The 22,313-nt window shown below is 42.5% G+C and overlaps 1 protein-coding gene across 3 annotated transcripts in view; it reads right to left on the reverse strand.

Annotated features, from left to right (window-relative positions):
- Positions 1-455: 455 nt before the first annotated feature.
- znf438 (zinc finger protein 438) overlaps positions 456-22,313 on the reverse strand; it is a 52,407-nt gene continuing 30,549 nt past the window's right edge. For 2 of the 3 annotated variants that reach the window (XM_067577769.1, XM_067577771.1), the window contains 4 exons: positions 20,836-20,933; positions 5,579-5,848; positions 3,409-5,198; positions 456-3,265 (listed from right to left, as the gene is read on the reverse strand). In XM_067577769.1, the coding sequence (XP_067433870.1) occupies positions 2,677-3,265; positions 3,409-5,165 (2,346 nt within the window). In that variant the 5' untranslated portion in view covers positions 5,166-5,198; positions 5,579-5,848; positions 20,836-20,933 and the 3' untranslated portion in view covers positions 456-2,676. The remainder of the gene's footprint in view (positions 3,266-3,408; positions 5,199-5,578; positions 5,849-20,835; positions 20,934-22,313) is intronic. The other variant, XM_067577770.1, reaches the window with a different exon arrangement.

Here is a 22,313-nt window from a genome sequence, read left to right on the forward strand (position 1 = left end):
AAAGAGAAGGGAAAGAGAGGACGTTGTAGTTGATGTTCTGCATCAGATATGTACAGATATACTGATTTAAATTTAAATTAATAAATAAAATATGGATTTTTTATATTTGAAAATATTTTTGGTGGCTAACAATTTTAGGTAGCTGTGTTTTGTGTTTGGACTCATGGCATTTATAAAATCCTGGCTACAGCCTTTGTCAAACTCCAAAAACACTGGATCCTAAATTTCCCATAATGCAACCAATAGGATCTTTTCATTAGACCCTCTCTGCCTAGCATACAGCCATGTCTTTAAAACTCAGTACTCTCTGTTTGTAATCCAAAATCCAGAATACAGAAACCATGACTAGTAAACTGAGCTTCATGTGTGTGTTATTGTCTAATAATTGCTTATTTAGTTACAGAAATGTGTTCAATGTATTTATCATCTCATAAGGAAAGACTACAATCACAGTATCATCAACAAAGCATATCTTTAATCTCATAAACATCAGGTTCTTCAGGTACACAAACAGTCACGAGCACAAACACTTTCAGTCTTTTTTTTTTTTTTTTTTGGACACAGTCAACATATTAAGTGAACCAAACACATTAGATTTTCACTTTCTGACTTGTGCTGACAGTCATGTATGTTTCTCATCAAACTGAGGAAAGAAGAGTCTGACCCTTAATTCTGTCACTTCCTGGTTTGTGTTGAGGCTTGAAAATAAAGGACAGCTCACTGATGAACACTCAAACATGGCATTCGATGAACAGTAGTAGAACTGTAGTTTAACCACTCAGTGCGACATAGTATATGCATCAGTGCTTTGCCCTTCATTCACAGTCCTATGTTTTGTGTCAGACACATAAGGACAGCTCTGCATGGCTTTTTGTTGCCAGTTTGTTGGCAATGATATATTCATCTCTTGTTTCCCCCCCTCCACTGTGACAGAACAAAGCAGCTGATTCACTAGTTACTCTATGTAAATATATATATTTTTCTCCATATATCTATATATTCTATCTATAGAATAAGTCTATATAGCATATATATACACTTTTGGTAGGGTTTTTAAAACATTCAGGTACATTCACTTGACCCTGTGATTTTTTTTTTCTTCATATGAAAGATGAACACAGACAAATGTTAACAGAGCTACTTGCCATGTAGTAATGGCTTCCCAACCAAGAAACAAGACATTAAGCATCCCCCAGAATTAGAAGAAGCAAACATAACAAATGTCTCAGTGCTGGCTCTTTAAGGACCAACCACAAGCATAAATATACTAAAAGACCTCTTTATTAATCTAGAGTATAAAATAGCATATTTTTCTGGACTTGACAACAGTTTATATTAACTCTAATCATAGAGTCTGGGTGCACACAATTCCACAGGTGCGTACACGAGCTGGCAACAACGTATTTACTAACTCAACAAACAGTATTCTGTCAGTGGTTAAAAAGCTTAAATGCAGAACTCACTTCTACAATCACTAGTGTGAATAGACCCTTGGCATGTCACAGAATACACATATAGGCATTAATCAACAAGTCAAGAAGATAGAACTTGGCCTACAGAGGACCATACTGATGATAAGCCACATTACGCATGAACACCGCTTTTTTTTTTTTTTCAGAAGGCCACAAGGATGTCACTTGGGTGCTGGTTAGGAAAGTGTTCCTTCATGGGTCCAAGTTGACAGAGGACCCTAATACTGCCCTTAATCAGACATGTTTGATTTTCCATTACAGTAGCAATATTACATAAAAGGATTGTACAGATACTTATTTCTTTTAACCTGTAATAATCCAAGGCCAACAGATAAAATTGTCTGCCAGTGTGACAGTTGAAAGTGTGCCCTTGTTATGAGATTTACACTTCTCATTTCACCCAAATTAAAAAAAAAAACACACATCCCCACAGTGGTCTCTAGCCATGCAGATAATCTCAACCCAATATAGTGGAGATGAATAGAATTGTGGTTGTGGTGCTCACAGCATTTAAAAATGACATTTGAAAAATAAACAGTAATTTGTGTTTCAGGAAAAAATGTCCTCCTGGATAATCCACAGAGTAACAGGGACATAGTTTCTATAAAGAAATGTTGTCGAAAATTTTCAAAGCTGTGAGCAACACAAATGAAACTCCATTGCATTACAGAAATCTCAGAGAATATCTCTCTGTAACTAACTGCATGGCTAGATAAAATTAGAATTAAGTGAGAATGTTTTTTTTTTTGTGATTTGGATGGACTGATCCTTAAACAGTTTTACTGCGTCAGCTAGGATATAAATTACCCTTTAATAACATTTAAATAAGCAGTAGAAAAAAATAATCATCTAATTTCCAACAGGATATTAAATACATACCTCCAAACAAAATGAACTCCAAAAAAGAGCAGTGCAATCAAAGTAACATGAAAAAAAATTATTGTTTATAAAATTGGATTCTCTGACCTAGAAAGAATATCCCTTATGAATTGTAACACAAAGATCAATTTTCACCATTGGCTCGATATTCTTTTTTCTTTTTCTTGGACCAAGTCAAATGCCTCAACTGGTGAAAGATGAAACTAGTGTTAAATACATAAGAGAAACTCTACATCCCTGTGCTGCTGATTGTTAGGACTGAGTATGTACAGTATGAGGATGAGCCACAGTGAAAGGCTCCATGCCCATCCGAGGGCTAGGCTGGCTAGTGTGGGCTTGGAGCGGGAGTGTCCAGATCACCTTCTGCCTCACCCTCTTCCTGGCCAGAGTAGGAGCTCAGGGCAGCCCACAGAAGGTTGGGCTGCTCACAGTGGTGGCGACTCCTCCAGTGCTCCATAACCCCCTCTTTAGTGTCCAACACCTCTCTGCAAAGCACACAGTTAAAGGCTGAACCTGCCGCAAGGACCCCGAGGCCCACACTGCTATCTGGTGATGAGAAGTTCCCACTGTCCTCCCCTTCCCTTCCCCGGTGGTGGGACATGATGTGCCTCTTGAGCTTAGAGAAGGAGAAAAACTCCTCGTCGCAGCTGCCACACTTCACCAGGTTGCGCTTCTCGTTGAACTGCCGCCAGTAGTGGGCAGCGTGCTTTACCAGCTCATTCTCAGCCTCACGACCACCCCGCGGCGGTTGGCCCTCGTGAAGTCGAACCTGGACTTCCTCCCCATGTACATAAACCAAGTGCATCTTCATGTCAGCAAAGGTGGGAGTGATCGCCTGGCAGCGGCCGCATTTAATCTGCAGCTCCACAGGGTCTTCACGATCCTGCTCGTCAGATGTCTCTGGGGAGTTGGCCCTGGGGGAGAAAATAATTCATTAATTTTTTAATTTGTTTAAATAATTTATCACTTTGTTGACTGTCTGGACAAAGTTCCCTGCTAAGTGACAATTAAGTAGGCACATGTGTTTATGAGTTATCTCAATCAATAATAATCTCACCCCTCAACAGACATGTCATCCTCATGATGGCTAATGGACGGCTCCACGGTCAGCACCACCTTGTGTACCTCTCTCAGATGACTGAAGTACACCCCCACATATCCAAAGGCCTTCTCACAGAACTCGCAGCACAGAGACCGACGTGGGCGTACCTCAGAGTGGTGAAGCTTCATATGGGTGCTAAGGCTGCCAGAGTGAGCGTACGCTTTGCGGCAGACTGAGCATACGTATGGCTGACTGTTGGTGTGACTGTTCATGTGGCTCTGGAGGTGATGCTTGAACTGGAAACAGCGGCTGCAGGTGGGGCAACGGTGGAGCGGACGGCTGCCTATAAATACTCTGGGATGAGAGGCACCTCTCAGGTGGAGGGTTACTGGAGCTGGTTGGGGAGGACAGTCCAGGGTCTTGGTTGTGGTGGGTGTGGGGAGATGATGACCAAGTACAAGCTCCTGTTCTTGGCCATCTGGGGTAATGGCAGGCAAGCTAACCAGCTGAGGAACTGTCTCCATAACCAACATGGGCTTGGGTCGAATGCTGCGGTACTTCTTTGAAATATCAACTTCCTTTTGTTTGGAGCCTGGAACAACTGCTGGCGGTTTCTCAGGAACCCTTCTACAGAAGAAAGACAAAGACCTCTTCTTTCGGGCCTCAAATGCCAAGATGTCTTCCATTGTCTTTCTCTTCCTCCCTCTTTTCTTACCAGGTGGTTTCTGGAGGGTTCCCAACACAGGCATGAGAGTGGTCTTGGCCTGGGGCTGTAGAGTAGAGTTCGGCACCTGGTTATGACCCAAGGCCTCAGCTGTCTCAAGGGTCTTGGATGTAGGATCTAAGGGGCTGGTGAGTCCTGTCTGGTTTGAGAAACCCTTCTTCTCTGGGGACAAACTGAGCTTGGCAGCTGGTATGAGGGTGCTCTTCATTTTAGAGTAGGGCAGGATGGGAAGTTTACCCTTAGGTGGGGATGGGATAATCTGGACCGCTTTGCTGAAGATGGCAGGGGACAGGACAGTGATACTGCTTGAAGGCTGGGCTGCAGCAGGCTTGGATTGGCACAGCCTCACTGTAGTCTTACTTTGCTCCTGGGTTTTGCCTGGGGAGGTTTTGACAGCAGCAGGGGGGTACTGGAGATTCTTAATAAGGCCAGTTGTAGCAGGTCGTTCAGAGCCATCTGGTGCTCGCTCCAACTGAGAGCCGGGATAGAGGACAGCATTGTCCGGTAGCAGAGCAGTGACAGAGATGTCAGAGGAGGCCGGGTCAATCAGAATTACCTGCTCTGAAGGTTCCTCTTTGGGCACTAGGGTTTCCTTTGTGTTCTTGGACTCCTGTTGATTTTTCTTCATCACTGATGATGCCTTGCTCACCTTTGTTTGTGCTGTCACAGCAACCTTGGAGGCAGTTTTCACTCTAGCAACTAGTGGTGGTGATCTGACCTTATCTGTGGTCCCCTTGCTCCTCACTGGCTGGTATCTGGGAATGGGTAACTTTAGGTTCTTTTGGATTGACTGGGTTTGTTGCGGTTGTTGCTGTGGTGTCTGAGAAGATACAGAAGGGGGCAGCGCCACCAGAGAGAAAGTGCCATCCTGACCTGCTATTTGCATCAGTGCATAGTTTTGGGTGGGCACAATGATGGACTTGGGGCTAGAGGCGGTGGTAGCCTCAGGGAGGGCAGAGGGAGGCTGGCAGGACAGGACCGCGGGGGAGGGGGAGGGCACCACGGCTGGGGCCTTAGGGGCGATGCTCCGGAACTGAAGGCTCTTCATCTGAAGGGCTGAGATTGACTCACTGGGTACCAACTGAAACACAAGCACAAAAATAAGTTTTATTAGTTACTGCGTGGAAACTAGATAACCTTTTCAGCCTTAAATTGCCCTTATAACAGTAACCCTCAAACCCTAATTTTCCACATGAACAATAATTACCAACATTGCAACACTGTGTATGATTGCAGTCTTAAATCTGTTTGATCTAACATACTTAACAGGAATAACTGAGATGGCTACATGACTTCCTGGTCTCTTCTGAAAGTTGCCAAGATCATTAATATAAATATGACCTCACTGCACGAGGCGTTTATTTGATGGTGTCATTAGTGTGCAACCCAAGCAGGAGAGAGTTAAATATACACTGTCAAAAATACAGGCATCTGCACTAGTGTGACAAGCTGTCCTATTACCCATGTCTCTCTGGTGACACACAGCAGACTCTCTCCCCCAGGCTAAGGACAGACTGTCCCCTTTGATTTGGGCTCAGCATGTAGCCGTGGTTCATGCTGGGGCTCTGCGGGGGGCTCCTTGTACCCCCCCCTCACTTCCTGGAAGGATCAGCCAGCGGAGCGTGAAAGCTGCCCAACGGCAGGATCTTTACCAGATGAAGAGGGGCTCCCCTCTCATCTCCCTCTCGACTGACCAGCACTGCAACCTGGCCGAAGGCAATGAGGATGGCCCTGAAAAAAAGCCATGGATTTACTTTATCATCCCCTGTTCACAAATAACATTTCATGGTTATCCACAGGGATGAGGCTTTTCCACACTGTGTCTCACCATTCTGGCTGTGTTGATACAAAATACTGCTGAACTCTATGAGGAAACTATAACCTCAGAGTGAGGTTTTAAACAAGTCTTTATTATCTCAATCTACTGTACAGTTTCCATCCATCAATCAAAAGCCACAGGTATGGCTTTAAAAACAAAGGCAAAATTCCCTTCATTTATATCAATACTGTATCTTTATATCAAAAGGAGGGAGAGATTACAGGGGAATGCTTCAAAGGGCCTAATTGTAAACAGACTCTGAGGTTTGAATTTCACATTATGACCTGATTTCAATAGCAGCATTTGATACAGGCATTGTTCCAACTCGACTCTATAATACTAATCAGCATAAAGTGCAACAATCTGGAGGTGTCACAAAAGGCAAATATTCAACAACATAATTTCTCAGTACAACCACAAAAAAAGACTACGTTTTGAAAGGAGTCTGGGAAAGAAGCTTTATACATTCAAATGGAGGAAAAGAAAAGAGAAACTGCAAAGGGCATATTGTTTAACAGCTGGAAGTGTTTCTGTGCAGAGAGATTATTTATACAGTACCCCTACCGCATTACGACTCCATAAAACTGGAGATATTCCTTCTCTGTGTGGATAGTTGATTCCAGTTTGACTGTGACTTTGGCTGAACATCGAGTGGAATAAAACCGTGGGATGCGTGTTCCTCCGGGCATTTTATGTGGCTATAGAAAGTGGGAGAATGTGGTACGGGCAACACTTGACGATTCATTCCACCATGTGAAAGTTTACAGTTGGACATGAGGGGGAAAAAAAAGGTGTGTATCAACAGCTGGTGAAGTAGGCAGTAGGCCTATAATCCTTTTGTCACAGATGATTCAGCAGCGACGTCAACTGACGCCAAGTCACTCTACACAAAAACAAGTTCAGCTTTACAATATCTGTTTGTCTCCAAATGGAAAAGTAGGGACAGTAAAAGAGCAGCATGGTCAGTGTAGGAGGATGTTGCATTCAAGCTTCTTCTGAAGTCCTAACAATCTCCATGAATTTGATATGAAACAACAATACATCACCAAATTTTAAGGCAAGAAGCATTCATCACTCATCAAGCCTGTCCCGACAATTTTTTAAAAATTTTTATGCAAATTTGTTCAGCAATTTGAATGTATAAGAACTGGACAAATTTTAATCTTGACCTGTAAAGGGGACTAGATGAAAAGTCAGGGACTCACTAAAGTTGTTACAATTCATCTTGTGGGGCACACAAATCTCTGCATCAAACCGATATTACCAATATTCATTCAAAACCATAAATCACTAGATAATGATCACTGAAGCCATCATCTAGGAACCATACGTGCCTGTACAAAATTTTGTACCAATCCATGTAGTAGATGTTGAGATATTTCACTGTCCAAGTGAACTGGACTGGTGCTGCTACATGAAATGTCAGGGGATCAATCCAAGTGCCAACCTTCAGGACTGAAAAATGAAGCCAATGCCAAAGTGCCAAAAACTTGCAGTTCCTCAAATGGTCACTTAAGGCTGGCTCCAAAAGTGAGTCAATCCCCATGGCCACCATGTTAAAATGCCCAACTCTCCAGCAGAAATAAACATGTTTACAGCCTAGTAAAAAAAAAAAAACGATTTTGGTCTCTATAGCTAATTTCCCTGTTCATGACATCTGTCTGGGAGGTGAATTTTTATTTAACTCACCCATTTAAACTTTATTAAGGTTTAAAGTTATGCATAATTAAGGGAGTGGCTTCTTTGAGTGATAGGTGGGTGCAGTTCACAGGGAAGTCACTACCGTGGTGATAACATTGGTTAGGTAAAGTAACCATGGCGTAACCCCAGATTCACAGAATACAGGCATAGCCATCGCTATTTGTGTGGGCACAATGTGTGTTTTCAGTTCATGGAAGTTAATTGTAACATTCTGGTTGCCAAAAAAAGCATTGTTCAGCATTTGGTACTAAAAGACCCTCTTTTCCTGTAAGTACATTTTGTTTTAATGGCTTTAAGTCTGTTTTTTGCTAGCGAAAATTAGCATTAGCGCGATCACAGTTAACCATAGACTATAAATGCACCATGCTAACCAAGTTAGCACCTAGCAGATAGCTTAAGGGTCAGCTCCACCCTCTCATCTAAACATGGTCACTTCTGGCCTAAAAAATCCAAGATGGTGACAGTCAAAATGCAAACTCAAGGCATCAAAATAAGAGTCCACAAACCAATGGGTGACATCACAGTGGCTACGTCCATTATTTTTTAAATCAATAGAACAGTCCAAAAGAGGCTTAATTTCAGGCCATATTGTGATGTGTGTAAACCTTTTCAGACACATGACAATAATATTGTTCATTTTTACACAAAATTCTGTTTTTACAATCTGGACAGTTTTCAAATTCTGATGGGAGCAGGATGGACAATGGTAAGAAAAAGATGCAAAGACCAACTGTGACTGATGTTAGAATGTTTTTCTTCCTAGTACAGCCTGGCACTGATCTCTAGAGGCTCCACAGCTTCCTCTTGTCTTTTAAAGTTAGTTGAAATTTTGAAATCCGCGGCTCAAGAGCAAGCAGTGCTGAGGCTGAATCCGTCACTATGTCAAACCAGAAAGTCAAAATCAAATATGCAGGACAAGGCCAGCGCTAAGCTGAGTATGTACGTAACTTCTGTTGTCGGAGTTTGCATCACAGCCAGATGACAAGCAAAGCAGTACACCAGAAGTGTTCTAAAGCTAAGCTAGCAACCTCTGGCTACTTTGTGAGTAAACTTAGACACAATCTTACTGTTCTGAAACATCCTTTTGAAATCTCAACTGTGATATAGCAGGTTCTTTCCCTTCATTCAGGATCAGACTTCGATTCATAGACTATTATATATTGTCTTATGTCTCCAGTGGCAACCATTACTCCAGGTAAAGATGCGGCATAAGGGAACTTGCATTATTCATTAGGTCCTATCCTGATTGGCTGGGAGAGAATGTGGCGGCCACACCTCCAGCCAAGTGGAGTAGGTGGTTATTAATAATGACGATTTTATGTCAATAGCTTCCAAATCAGGGCTGTAAGGAAAGATGGATTTAGAGAAATCTAAACAATAGTAGAATAAAATGTCACAGATATGTTTAAAATAGACTCAGTACTTATGAAAATGATTCAAAAAGGCCATAGCAGATCTTTAACAGACACACTGAGCTCTACAACAGGAAGTTGTTGCATCAGCATACTGCTGAGTGTCGGTGATGATGAAACAGCCTCAGGCCACATCTGCTTATTCACTATACAGCATGGGCAATCACAAAGTCTACTTTGCTGGTGTAGGTCGACGAATATTAATATTTGAAAAAGCACTGTAAGCTACCCTAGTACACACTCCTCACATCACACAGTCTTTCTATCCTACCTCCAATCTGTCTTTGCATTATTACCCTCTCCTTTCATTCTTCACTTCCTCTCAGTGTGTACCTACATCTGCTTAATGAGAACATAAACAGCTCTCTCCTTCTCTAGTTTGTCCACATGAAGGCAGAAAAAAGGGAAGAAGAGAGAGGAAGAGAGGAGGACAGACGGGGCGGGGGTTTGTTCACTTGTTGATGCACCAGTGACGGTCAACTTGCCCTGCTATCATTCATTCAGGCACAGAGAGACAAAGAGGAAAGAATCAGAGTCAGAGATACTTTGGGTCATGTTACAGTTGCTCACATTATATATATATATATATATACACACACACACACACATACATATATACATATATACATATATATATACACACACACATATATATGTATATATATATAAGCATAGAGAAATTATAAGAAAAATAGAAAATAAGAAATATGTCAAAGTATGCACATCATACTACAACACATAACAGTATAAATAATAAGGTTGAGAAATGAGATCTATAAATGTGTTAAAAGCAAGGATAGTAAATTAAATAAGAAATATTAGTTGAAATACATAGTATAAATGCAATATCAATGCAGTATAAATATGAATAAATATAAATATACACCAGAGTATTGCACAGTAGAATTATTGCACAAAATTACTGTCCTGTTAAAGTCAGTATTGCACAGTTGAAAATATAAATTATGGGGTTATGAAGCTGCTGACAGGAGTTAAATAAGTCCAAAGGGCCAGTCTACTGACTCAGAGTGGAGGAGTTGAAAAGTTTGATGGCCACAGGCAGGAACGACTTCCTGTGTCGCTCTGTGGTGCATCTCGGTGGAATGAGTCTTGCACTGAAAGCGCTCTTGTGCTCGACGAGCACGTCATGGAGTGGAGGGAATCTTTTGCCTCATGCTCACAGTTCTTTTAATGTCTTTTGGTTAACTCCAGGAATACTTTCATATGCCTTTTAATCAGGCTCTGAAGCTCTGTTAGAGAGGCCTTTGGGTTCTTGGTAACCTCCCTCACCAAGGCCCTTCTTTCTCTGTTACTGAGTTTGGCCGGATGGCCAACTCTAGCAAGTCCTGGTGGTTCCACACTTCTTCTACTTCACAATCATGAAAACCACAGTGCTCCTAGGAACATTCACACGTCTACAATACAATAAAACTTGCAAAAAGTCGTGTTTGGAAAACCTTCCAAAGCCACTGTAATTCACCTACACAACATTGGTCTGCAGAAGACTCAGCCAGGTGGTGCTTCAGTCCTGTGTTACACGAGTGTCTAACTGTAACCTTACAGTGATCTAACTGGCCTTGTCTTGATTCTGAGGGGAATTACACATTAAGGCTAGAAGAGAAATGCATGTGGAGGTCACAGATGCTACTCAATCTGCCGCTGGATTTGAAACGCCGACCACTCTAATCTGACTGTGGTCAGAGGTCACGACTAGGGTGACCCCAAAAAACCTGGTTTCTGGAGAGAATGTGAAAGAAAGAGAAGAAAAAAAAGAGTGGGGGTGATCCACAGAGACAGATTATCAGGTAAAGCCACAGGGTGAGAGGTGAGGATCTGATGTTTATGCTGGAAACAGGTCAGGGTTGAGTAGGAGGGCAGTGTGTATGAAGTGAACTGCACAAGCTACACACACAAAAAAATTCAGCTCACACCCTCAAACATAGGCCTGGGTCACATGCAGAGGTGGTCCCACCAAAACTGACACAACCAGCCTATTGTTAGCCGCTAATATAATTTTGTGAGAGGTGAAAGCGCCGCTCAGTGAAATGTCAAAACATGGAGAGTGCTGTGTTTTGGTAGCATCCCTGATGCCTTCTCTGATTCCGCTTTGTTTCACTTTTGGCCAACTACTGTTGAAATTGCAATCCAGCGTTCTGCTCCCAGTCAGTACAGACTGTGGCCTAGGTCCAGCAACAAGTAAGAAAAGTTGGACTATTTAAAAAAACATTCTCAAGTGAAAATATCAGCCTCTGGATAGTGTTTGTTGACAATAGACAATAAAAAAACTGAGTTTCTTCTTGTGTGTGGTGAGTTTTTAAAAAAAATCTAATCTGACATGTTGTGAGGAAAGCAGAGCAGAGAGCAGAGTAGTGTGAGGTTTGTTATCTCCCTTGTAGGTGAGAGCAATGCTCATCTGGGACTCAAAGATAGAGGCTGGAGATGGAGGGGGTCTGGAATGAAGTGTGTGTGTGTGTGTGTTTGTGTGTGTGCGTGTGTGTGTGTTCGTTCATGGGAGGGAGGTCTAAAAACCCAGCAGAGGCCAACCTCCCCCAGGTTTTAGCCCAGATGAAAGGCCAAGATCTGGGCTAGATAAGAGGGCAGATCACGGGGGGTCGGGGCCAGCCGGCTGTGAGAAGCCATGTCCAGCGGCCATCTTTCTCCAACCTCCTCCCTCTCTCTCTCTCTCACACAAACACACACACACACACACACACAGCATGTGGAATTGGTGAACGTGTGAGAGAGGTAGTAAAGAATAAAAAAATAAATAAATTCTGTTGCTTTTTGTAGGCAACATAATAAAATTACAAAGGAGCACTCAGTGGATCTTGCTGTCCGAGAGGAAATCAGATCATTCCATTTTTTTTTTCCACCTGAGTGAACTTAAGTGTTATCTGTGCTCGATTGCTTCTTCCTGCATGCATGCTAACTGCTCATCTTTACTCTGTAGGGGAAAACACTCTCCAGCCTAAGGTGTACATGTGTGTATGTGTGTATGTGTGCATGGATGCGTGTGTGCACGGGAGCTAGGTTCTCTGTGTCTGGAGCAAGGGCGGTCATGGGGAAAATGAAATCAGTGTTTGCAGAGGTCCTAGCTTCATCCAACAGCTCGTGCTGAATGAAAGGGCCAACGAGTGGGAGAGCGGGCGCGCGCGCAAACGCACGTGCGTGCACAATGACTAGCGATTTGGTAGTGTCCAGCTGCTCCTTTTGACTTTTCATCAGATAACAAACAGTGAAAGGTGTTGCAAGGGAGAATATTACAGCACCATATGGTATGCATGGCATGTGCACAAACACACACACACACACACACACACGCAACCGTATGTCATCCACTGTCACCTGAGAAAATCAATGCAAGGCAGAAATCCATTCCAATTAGGACCCCGCCGTTCTGCCCTGCATGTGGATGTAGATTAATCGATAGAGAAATCCCACTGCTCACCCGCCATTCCTCACATAGAATACCTTAAACTGAGACTATGGTTGTTTTACTTTCATTGACTTACATCACAGAAATAAGGAAATAAACTAACACATTCATTTGCATCTTACTTGTTTTCCAGGTATAAATATTCAAAGGTAAGGCAGAAAACATTTCCTCAATGGCTTACGGATTTCAGTGAGGTGGTCACTGCAGAAAGGCTGGACTCTCAATAAAAACAAAACAAAAAACAAAAAAAAAACAGGTGCTGGCTTTTGAAGGCAGGATGCTGTAAACCCCTGACAACCAACGACCTTTGACCCGATGTCCAGCAAGGCCATGTGTCATCCCCTGGAAGTTGTAACGTCTTCAATCATCCGTGCTCAAAGATGAACCAAATGAGCATATGAGCGCAAGATAACACACACACACACACACACACACACACACACACACACACACACACACAAACAGATGACATGGCTGCTGGCTCAGAGCTGAGTGGCGTCGACGTGGAGCGGAGGTGACAGCAGTGTGTGTCGGAGTGCGCGTATGTGTGTGTAGAGGTGTGTGTTCAAGGTCTCAAGTGTTAATGCGCTCCCCCTCCTCAGGCAGCCAGAACTGTGTTAGCCGTCCAGACTTTGCTCAACACTAAACCTTTACCTGACCTTTCCCTCTGCCGTGACATTTGGACCCTTCTGAATAGGTCAAACAGCACTAAGGAGTGTGGTGGAAAAATGGAAGGGAGCTAGAGGAGAGAAAGAATAAAAGAGGAGAGGGACGAGGGCTGTGAGGAGTCAGTGCGGGAAGATGACAGTGAGTGTGTTTGGGAGTGTCTCAGAGAAACAGCAATGACTCGAAAAATTTCCAAAATTTCTCAAATTCACATGACTGAACCTGCCTGCAGAGCGAGGACTTTTTCATGATTTTGCCATCCCAGAACAAATTTTGTCATTTTTTGGATACAACTTTTGGTTGTTAACAGCAGCAGGCCTTCATTCAGTATGACAACATGTGAGGATGGGCAATGTAAAATGCCACTTTGCTGAATTCAAGTCTGTGAAAAAGTACTGGCAGCGTCAGATATTTTGTTTCATAAATGTGCACAGTCACTGAGGTCAGGGAGTTGCTGCGAGTTCAATTTGCTAACTGACCATCGTGTACAAGGCAGGAAATGACGACGTGCTTTTAAGATTGCTACAGAGGTAGATAACACACGAGAGAAAGAGAATTCTGGTGGATGTACGACAAAGGATGTAAAATATAGGATGCAGGACATACAGGACGCTGATAACAACATGTTGAGCTCAAACAGGAGGACAGTGTCGGATACAGGATGTGGGATAAAACCAGAAACAAACAATAGTCCCAGGGTTTTAGTGCACAAGTAATTAATAAACATGCCCAACTGTCTCTGAAAGCTCTATGAGCCTGCTCATGCTGCAGCATGTTTACTGTTCACTGTGGTTTACCCAGTGGACAAATCCATCTAACCAGAAAGCCACCAGGGCATCCAATGTAAAACAAGGTAACCCCTGGCTACCCCAGTATTTATTTTCTCATATGTAATTTACACATATCTTGCTTGCTTGAAATTCCCAGAGATGGAACAACGAGACCAGCTGATTTCCTAGAGTGGACAGAAACAGATACACTAAATATCAAGATCATGATTCCTGTACCAGAAGCACTAAGAATCCAGACAAAACAAAGTTCCGTTGGACCATCAGCTGATCACACAGACCAAGAAGCCACATGCAGTTGGTCTTCAATGTCTGAAATTTTGAGAGTCGTGCTAGATCTGTGGAAAAGTTACAATTACGTAATTGTTAAGGATTTCAGTGGCATGCACAAGAAAGCATAGACCAAATAAAGGCATCCAATGGACCTAAAGGCTTCAGTGGGCTTTAAACCAAGTGCTTGTCACTGGGTATACACCAATCGACTTTTTCTTTTCAGTCCTTACTTTATACCAAATTTAAAATCTATACCACACTGTGTGAGTCTCATAGGGATAATTTAACATAAGGCAAGGGATTGCAGTGGCAGTAAAAACTGAGTTGGCAACCTACCTTGACTTAATGAATGAACAGATTTGTGCTTCCTTCTTGTCATATTGTCAGACAGCATCATAAACCTTTTCTCCACCCTTACTGAAAGACGTGCGGTGATGTCACGCACTGGTGCACATACACTCAACTTTTTAAATAAACACTCAGACACGCCAACGGATGAGGATTATAGAGAATATCTGTTCCCCTCATCACTGTTGAGGAAAAGTGATGCCACTGCAACCTCGACTGGGACACTAAGATAACACCTGCATTCCCAGTCCCACCTTAATGATCACTCATCGCAATGGGAGAACTTTAATGGGGACCCTGGAAGGAAGGAAGGAAGGAAGCTGCCAGCTTGCTAATTTTAGGCACTCTGCATCTCAGATGAAACGCTGGAAAAGGCAGAGAGGAGGCGTGGAGAGGCAGGAAAGTTCTCTGTCTCTCACTTTCTCGACTTTCTGCCTCATGTCTTCTTAACTATCATTACCCTCTGCATCCGCTATGAGAGAGAGTCTCATAGCCCTTTGATTCTCTGAATCATTTCTCCCTCTCTTCCTGTTCCCAGCCCTCCCGCTCCCTCTTCCTCTTCCTGGCTTTCTCTGTCTCATTCTCCCTTTTTTCAGACTCTCTCTTTCATTCTCCCCTCCCTCCCCTTCTGTCGGTACCTGAGTAAATAAACAGTGTTGTGTGGGATGCTAATTAGAGCAGGTTCAGGGACGTGACGGGCCCAGAGACAGATAAACAGCAAGGTGGGGAGGAGAAGGGAGATGAGATGGAGGGGGTGGGGGCTGGAAGTAACCCACCCCAAGGGCAACACAACACAGACACAAACACGTCAGCTTTGCGGTGAAGGACAGACGAGAGTGGTTTTGGCTTTCAACCCAACTTAGGGCGGCTGTGAAGTGAAGGGCAGTTGCAGGGTAGAAGACTTTTAAGGGGCTGCGATGGAGTGAAGGGCGCTAGCAAGGAAGAGGGCATGAGGTAGAGCTTTAGCCATGATGAGGAGGAAGAGGGAACGTCGTGAAGACTTCCTTAATGACGGCTGCTCCTAGAGACCCGGTGCGAGATCAAAAGAATATGCAGATGATCCCAACAGTTCTCCTGTTGAGGTGAGCCTGGGCTTCTAAAAGCAGGTCAATGCCAGGCAGCGTGTTCTTATTTAACATAAGATGGCCTTTCTGGGGGGAATAAACTGCTGGGTATGCAGGTGAGAAAGTGATGTTACAAAGGAGAGATGAAAACAAACAAGTATGCTTGAACTTGGTAGTAACTCGTAACTCTACACTGTCAAAGCTAAATATCATTGCATCAGCCAGGCAGCAAGCTGACTTTGGAATCACTAACAGGAGGATCTTAATGGGCTCTTAAAGTATATTTCTATGCTTCATCTGTCTTTCATTTTTTCATGCTGTGTTATGTCCTGTTGTGTTTGTTGTGGTCGTTTCTGTTGTGATATGTGTGCTTGACCAATCACTATTGACAGCATTTCCGGCAAACCTTGAAAGTGCCTGTAACATGCATTTAGTATCCTTCTTTAGTTCCAAGAAGTCATCCCCAAAGTGAACAGTGGAAACAAAAGCAGAATCTGTGACGACAGTAACACGTTATGATTCGTGAAGTCCCTGTAGTAGAAAAGAGCAATTGGCCTTGACTGCTGTGAGAGTTGTATCTCGTAAGACTGGACTTGAGATTCGAAAGCAAAAACAGTGAAGTAAAAACAGTCAAGTTTGACCTGATAAAATCTCAGTACTGCCACATTCCTTGAGTATTTCATTACAAGGCCTATATAAACAGCACTATTAACACAGCTTTTAGAGAAAATATTTGAATATCATTTCCTTTTAATAGTCAGAGACCTGAAACACCTGTAACTGGCTTGCACTTTGCTTGCTAAAACATGTGAATTGACTTGAACTTGGCCTCAACAACTTGAGACTTGCATTGACAAGACTTGACTTGTACATGTTGAAAATGACTTGAAACTTGACCTGAACTTGCTCCAACTGAGCAACTCAACTCAAAATCAACTTTTTTTGAGGAATTAAATTCTGCATACAGTCACTTTACTACACCTTCATTTGATCCTGGTCCCTGTCTATAATGTTCGTAACAACATAGGTTATTTTTTTTTATTTAAAATTTTTTTGGGGTGCATTTTACGCCTTTATTATCGTGACAATGGAGAGATGTCAGGAATTGAAGGGAGAGAGTGATGGATGGTGACATGCAACAAAGGTCCGCAGCCGGATTCCAACTGTAGACGTTGCAGTTATATGACATGCGTCTTAACTTGTAGGCTACATGGATGCACCTAAACATAGCTTATTTGCCTTTTTTTCAGAGAAGAACCAGTTCTTCTGTCCTTTAGACCAAAACAAATGAAAAATCCATGATGTTGCCTGGTATTCCAGCCCTCGAAATGACATTCACATTCCACACGCTCCCTCACCCCCCAATTACCACCGTACATTTAAACTCTATTTTTTGAAAATGGTTGCACACAGTTATTGTTATTTATCATTATCTATACTGTAATTATTGTTGCTTCAGTGCCTCGAGCTGCTCCGGTGGAGTGGCTTAGTGGCCATCAGTACTGCGCTTGTATAAACACCTCCCAGGGGTGACTATGTGTTACACTGTGAATGTAAAAGAAGGATTTACTGAAAAACAGCGTGAACGCTCAATCACCTTTTTTCTAAATAAAGTCTTATGAAAACAGCTTTTTTTCCTGAAGATTTGGGTGAGGTGAATACTTTATGTATGTCGACCTCTCTCTGTAAATAAATAAATAAATAAAGTCCACAAATTGAGCATCTGCTAAGGTGTCTTTGTTGGGTTATTAAAACCGTAGGAAACGCTGTCTGGCAGGATCAAAGCCAGCCTTGGACTGTAATGATCACTGATGCTGCTGTTAAATTAACCAGACATGAGCGCTGTTCACTCTAATGGGGAGATTTCGCTCCACTTGCAAAGGAGGTGAAGAGATGCAGTGAACCAGGTAGAAGAGAAGAGAGGAAGCCCAAGGAAGTGCTGGAGTGACTTGTAACAACTACCTCACCAAGAGCCACTGTTAACAGATCATGTAAACACTGTCTTTAATGTTATCCAGTTCCTCGATTAAAAAGACATCTTATGATCCCAGATTATAGCTAGATTGGTAATGACAGGTGCAGGGGAAACCTTGCTGTTACAAAGACTTGCATAAGCTTTTAATCTCACGTTAAGTCTGGAGCAAACACTGATAGAGAGACACGGAGGGGAAAGTGGAAGGTAGAGAGGATCACGGTATATAAGAGATTGCGGAGGAGAGGGGAAATGGAGGGAAATATGATGGCTGGATAGATGAGCTATTTTTATAATGAGGTCAGTGTGAGCTGTGGGATTTCATTCTCCTGGGAGACACACATACACGCACACAGAGGAACTGTGGCGATGCATCGCTCCTGCCGAGCGGGGCTGCCTCAGTCAACAAAAGGAAGAAGAAGAAGAAGAAGAAGTGGTGGAGGAGGACATGGAGAGGAGATGTGGACAAACCCAGATGTCAGGTGGAGGTTTTAAAGGATTTTGATCATAACCGCATTGGTCAGAGAGGTCTTCTTATTTGCTGCTTCTAGGACTAGAACATGAAGACTGACGGTTAATTATTGAACAAGACTGACATCCCATCTTCTTGCTTTTCTTTTAGAAAAAGTAATAGACTCAGCTGCTCCCACAACTTCATCTCTAATCCTCTAACTTTTTGTAAGCATAATGACAGAAAATAATGCTAACACTGCTCTCTCTACACACGCAAGCACAAATACCCCAAATCATTCCCTCAAGTACAATTTATGATTCAGGATGACATTTTTGTAAATATAGTATTTAGTATTTTCATTTGAATATAGTAGATGTGCATAATATACACAGGATGTTAGTTTCAAAACTAGAAATACTGCCTTGTGGTTGCATGCCTCCACCAACCAGTCAAGTTGCAAGTTTACATCCATGTCTTTCCAGACTCATAATATTTGTAGTGAGGACTTTGAAGGAATTTAATAAAGAGGTATTTAGTGTATTTTCCTTGTATGTGTTCACATGTTTGGCCAATAAAGCTGATCCTGATAGAACACAAAGTTGTAGCCATGACAGTAGACAAAGCTTCAGATATGGATGTTGCTACACAGAAGCTACAGATTCTAAAACGTGGATACTTCACATGTCTTCAAGCCGGCAGCACAGAAGATCTAAACAATCACCACAGTTTCAAGGTGGGTGCCCAAGATTAGTGTCACCAATTCTGTATCTGACCAAATGTGAAATATGGTGACAATCTGCCCTTCTGTTTCTGAGTTATGGAGTTGAGTAATGGCCAGAAAAGTGTTTTTGCAGAACATTATGATGTCACAGTGAAGCTGACCTTTGACCCTTTGGATATAAAATGTCATGACTTCATCATTTTATCCCATTAGACATTAGTGTGAAACTTTGTCATAAGTGGCTGGTGCTGTGACAATATTCCTGCGTGTGATCAATACAACTGAACTCGTATTCACTGAAAAACTAAAAGTTACATTTTGGACTTCAATTAAAGATGAAACTAAAAGTCTGCCACTTTTACTTCCACTTACAAACTTGACTGAAAAATGTTCTTACATGTCAGACATCTGCAGAGGTCAGTTAAGTTGCTTCAGAGTAGATCCTAGATAACTGCGGTGCAGATAGAGAGCCGAGCATGCCTCAGTTTCCTGTCTGATTGTACTAAATATTACGGTCATGGTAAATAATACATTGCTAGAGCTGTATAATCAAGAATAGAGTGGTTTTGACACAGTCTGAACATTTGATAGGATGTTAAACCCCTTTTTCTCTTTCTCTTTATATTTATCCAAACCAACAGCATGAATAAATCTGGCATTCATTTAGTTTGCAATTACTTTCCAAGCAACTTCATTGTCTGCACTTGCTGTGACACTTAAGTCTCCTTAGTATATAATTTCTCTTACGTACCTCATCTACCAACAGCAGAATGTCACACAGCACAATTTTGTTTCCATTTCAGCTAATTTCCTATTATTTCATCCAAATGTACAGTATGTATGTATATATTATAAATGCATTAGATTGTTGTTCATTTCACATGTTAATTATTCCTGAAGATTTAAACATTTCACACAATTAAAACAAACTGTTATATGATAAAATATATTATAATAAAATTATGATTATATATGTTCTTGCAGAATAACATCACTGAATAAAACTGTAAGAATGTACAATATGGCAGATGTAGGGTCAATCCATATCTCTTATTGGCTATTCCTTTATGTGATCAATCATGTGATCTCTTGAGAGTTGCTCTTAAAAGTTACTTTTACACTTGGCTGTAAGTAAGTCACTTGATAAATGTTTCTTATTGCTCACACTCAGCCAATAACTTTTTTACTCAGCTGGTTCTTTAGAGAATACTTAAAGTTGTAATACACGACATTCAGCCACTAGATGTCGCACTACAGCGCCAACATCTCAGACCAAAAGAAACGTGTGTGACGCTTACTCAATAAAGTTGGGTTTTTAGAAACATATTTTAGTGTACCGTTTAGGTGTAATTTAAGAAAGTTTGTGACGCGGCTGCCATCTTGGAAACAGACGTGGAAGACACGGAGGGATTCACATGCACGCTCACATGCACTAACATGCATGCGCGGCCAGTGCAGCTACCAGAAGAGAACAGAGAAGCTCGGATAACAACACACACAGAGGGAGTGTGACTTCATTCACTGCTCAGGTCACCATTACTCCACTGTATCCTTACATAGCAAATAGTTGTTTGCTGACATCCAGTGAGGCTCAGTGTCATTTATTGGACCTTTAAAGGACCAGTGCGTAGAATTTGTGGTATCTAACGGAACGGACTTGGCAGAGATGCAATATAATAGTATGATTTAATCAGTGTATAATGCATGGAAATAAGAACTGTTGTGTTTTCGTTGTCACAGAGTGATCCCTTTCTTTATATCTACATAGGGAGCGGGTCCTCTTCCACAGAGATCCCCATGTTGCACGGCTACGTTTCTACAGTAGCCCAGAATGGACAAACCAAACACTGGCTCTAGAGAGGACCTTTCATGTTTTCGTTGAGTTTCGCGGCCAACGTAGGTTCTCCTACATGCTCGGAAGAGGAGGGGGATGGGGAGGGAGGGGTAATCAGTTAGTTGCAATCTGCAACCTCACCGCTAGAAGCCACTAAATCCTACACACTGGACTTTTAAGTGTCATTCTTACAAGTTTGATATACAGATTTCCAACCGAACAATGTTTACCTATGGGATGATTCCTTCCTCCTCAGCTGCTCCCTCGCTCCTCCTCTTTCTGGGTGGTGCCCGGGTTGTGGTCCTGTCCCCCCCTCGCCGCACTCCCCCTGTAAAAACATCAAACATTAACACTTAAACTGAAACTGTTAAACAAGGGGGTGGGAGGGGGAGGAGGGGACAATCACAATGCTGATTCAATAAAAGGCACCTAAATGTTGCATTCATCAGATGATCCTATCCGGTGAATTCAGCAGTAAAATAAACATTGATTTATTCCATAAATTCCTGGAAACATTCTTAAAATAGGAGAGGGGTCTCTCATGTGATCCGTCTGCATCAAAGTATAAAGAGTAACATGGTGCGACGACAGAGTACATTCTGCGGCGACATGATTCACACACCAGCACAACTCTGCATGGCCTGTTTCACAAGCACATACACACAATCTACAAACACTTTCTCTCTCTCTCTCATGTACACCTCCTTCCTCTCTCTAAATGCCTGTCGCTTTGGCCCTCCATTAAGCCCAGCGAGCTCTCGTTTAGCCAACAGTATCTCGGCAGTTGGGGACGCAGACTGCCCACTCAGTCAGATCCAGCCGTATTAAATAAATAAGGAGCGCTCTTCTGTGTAAATTATTCATTTAACACGCTTTATCCTCTTCCAACAACCTTGTTAGAGCAACTCGGGAGTGGAGAGGGGGGTGAGCGTGGGGGGAGGGGTGGGGGGCAAAGGAGGGAAAAGCAGAGGGGAAGAGGTAGACACTGCGGCTCATGTGCGACTCAGCAGAACCTGTGGTGCATCTCTAAGCTCTCTGGGCGTTCAGTCGTAGGGGGGGCTAATTCGCCCTGACACCTCCTTTGTTTCAGGCGGAAAAGAGCTGCATACACCCAGCTACGCATTCACTCACATGCACACACACACACTTGAGCACACACTGACATGCACAAACTTAAGAGAGAAAGAACACAAGAAAGGAATTTTAGTGCATATTCATAGAATAATCATTCTACTTGTCTAGATAAATTATTGAGGAATGGGAGTCCAGGACACGCAATGCTGGAATTTGCAGAGGCTGTTTTCTGTGCCGCCTGAACTCAAATCAGACAACACAGCAAGTCATCGACTCTAAACAAGCTGATTCTAATGATCCGGGATGGGGACGGATAGGAAAATGCTTATCTTGAACAAAACCACTGTTCTGGATATTAACCTTGAGGACAAATGCATGACAGTACGCTGGCATACTGTATTCATGCCACCAATGAGAAAACATTTATCTAAGGTGACTTAGTCAGACTAAAATTGGCCTATAGCTGCACATTTCAGTGTTTTTATCTTTATGTGACACTCTAGATATCAACTTCAGGATAGGATCCTAGAAACTGCATTCAAATAAAAGTGAATTTACAGCCTAATACTTGTCTACTGATGATACCGAACTGTCAAACCTCACAGTGCATTGTAATTCATTCCAGGTATGACGG

The sequence above is a fragment of the Thunnus thynnus genome, chromosome 21, assembly GCF_963924715.1.
Source record: "Thunnus thynnus chromosome 21, fThuThy2.1, whole genome shotgun sequence".
NCBI lineage: Eukaryota > Metazoa > Chordata > Actinopteri > Scombriformes > Scombridae > Thunnus > Thunnus thynnus.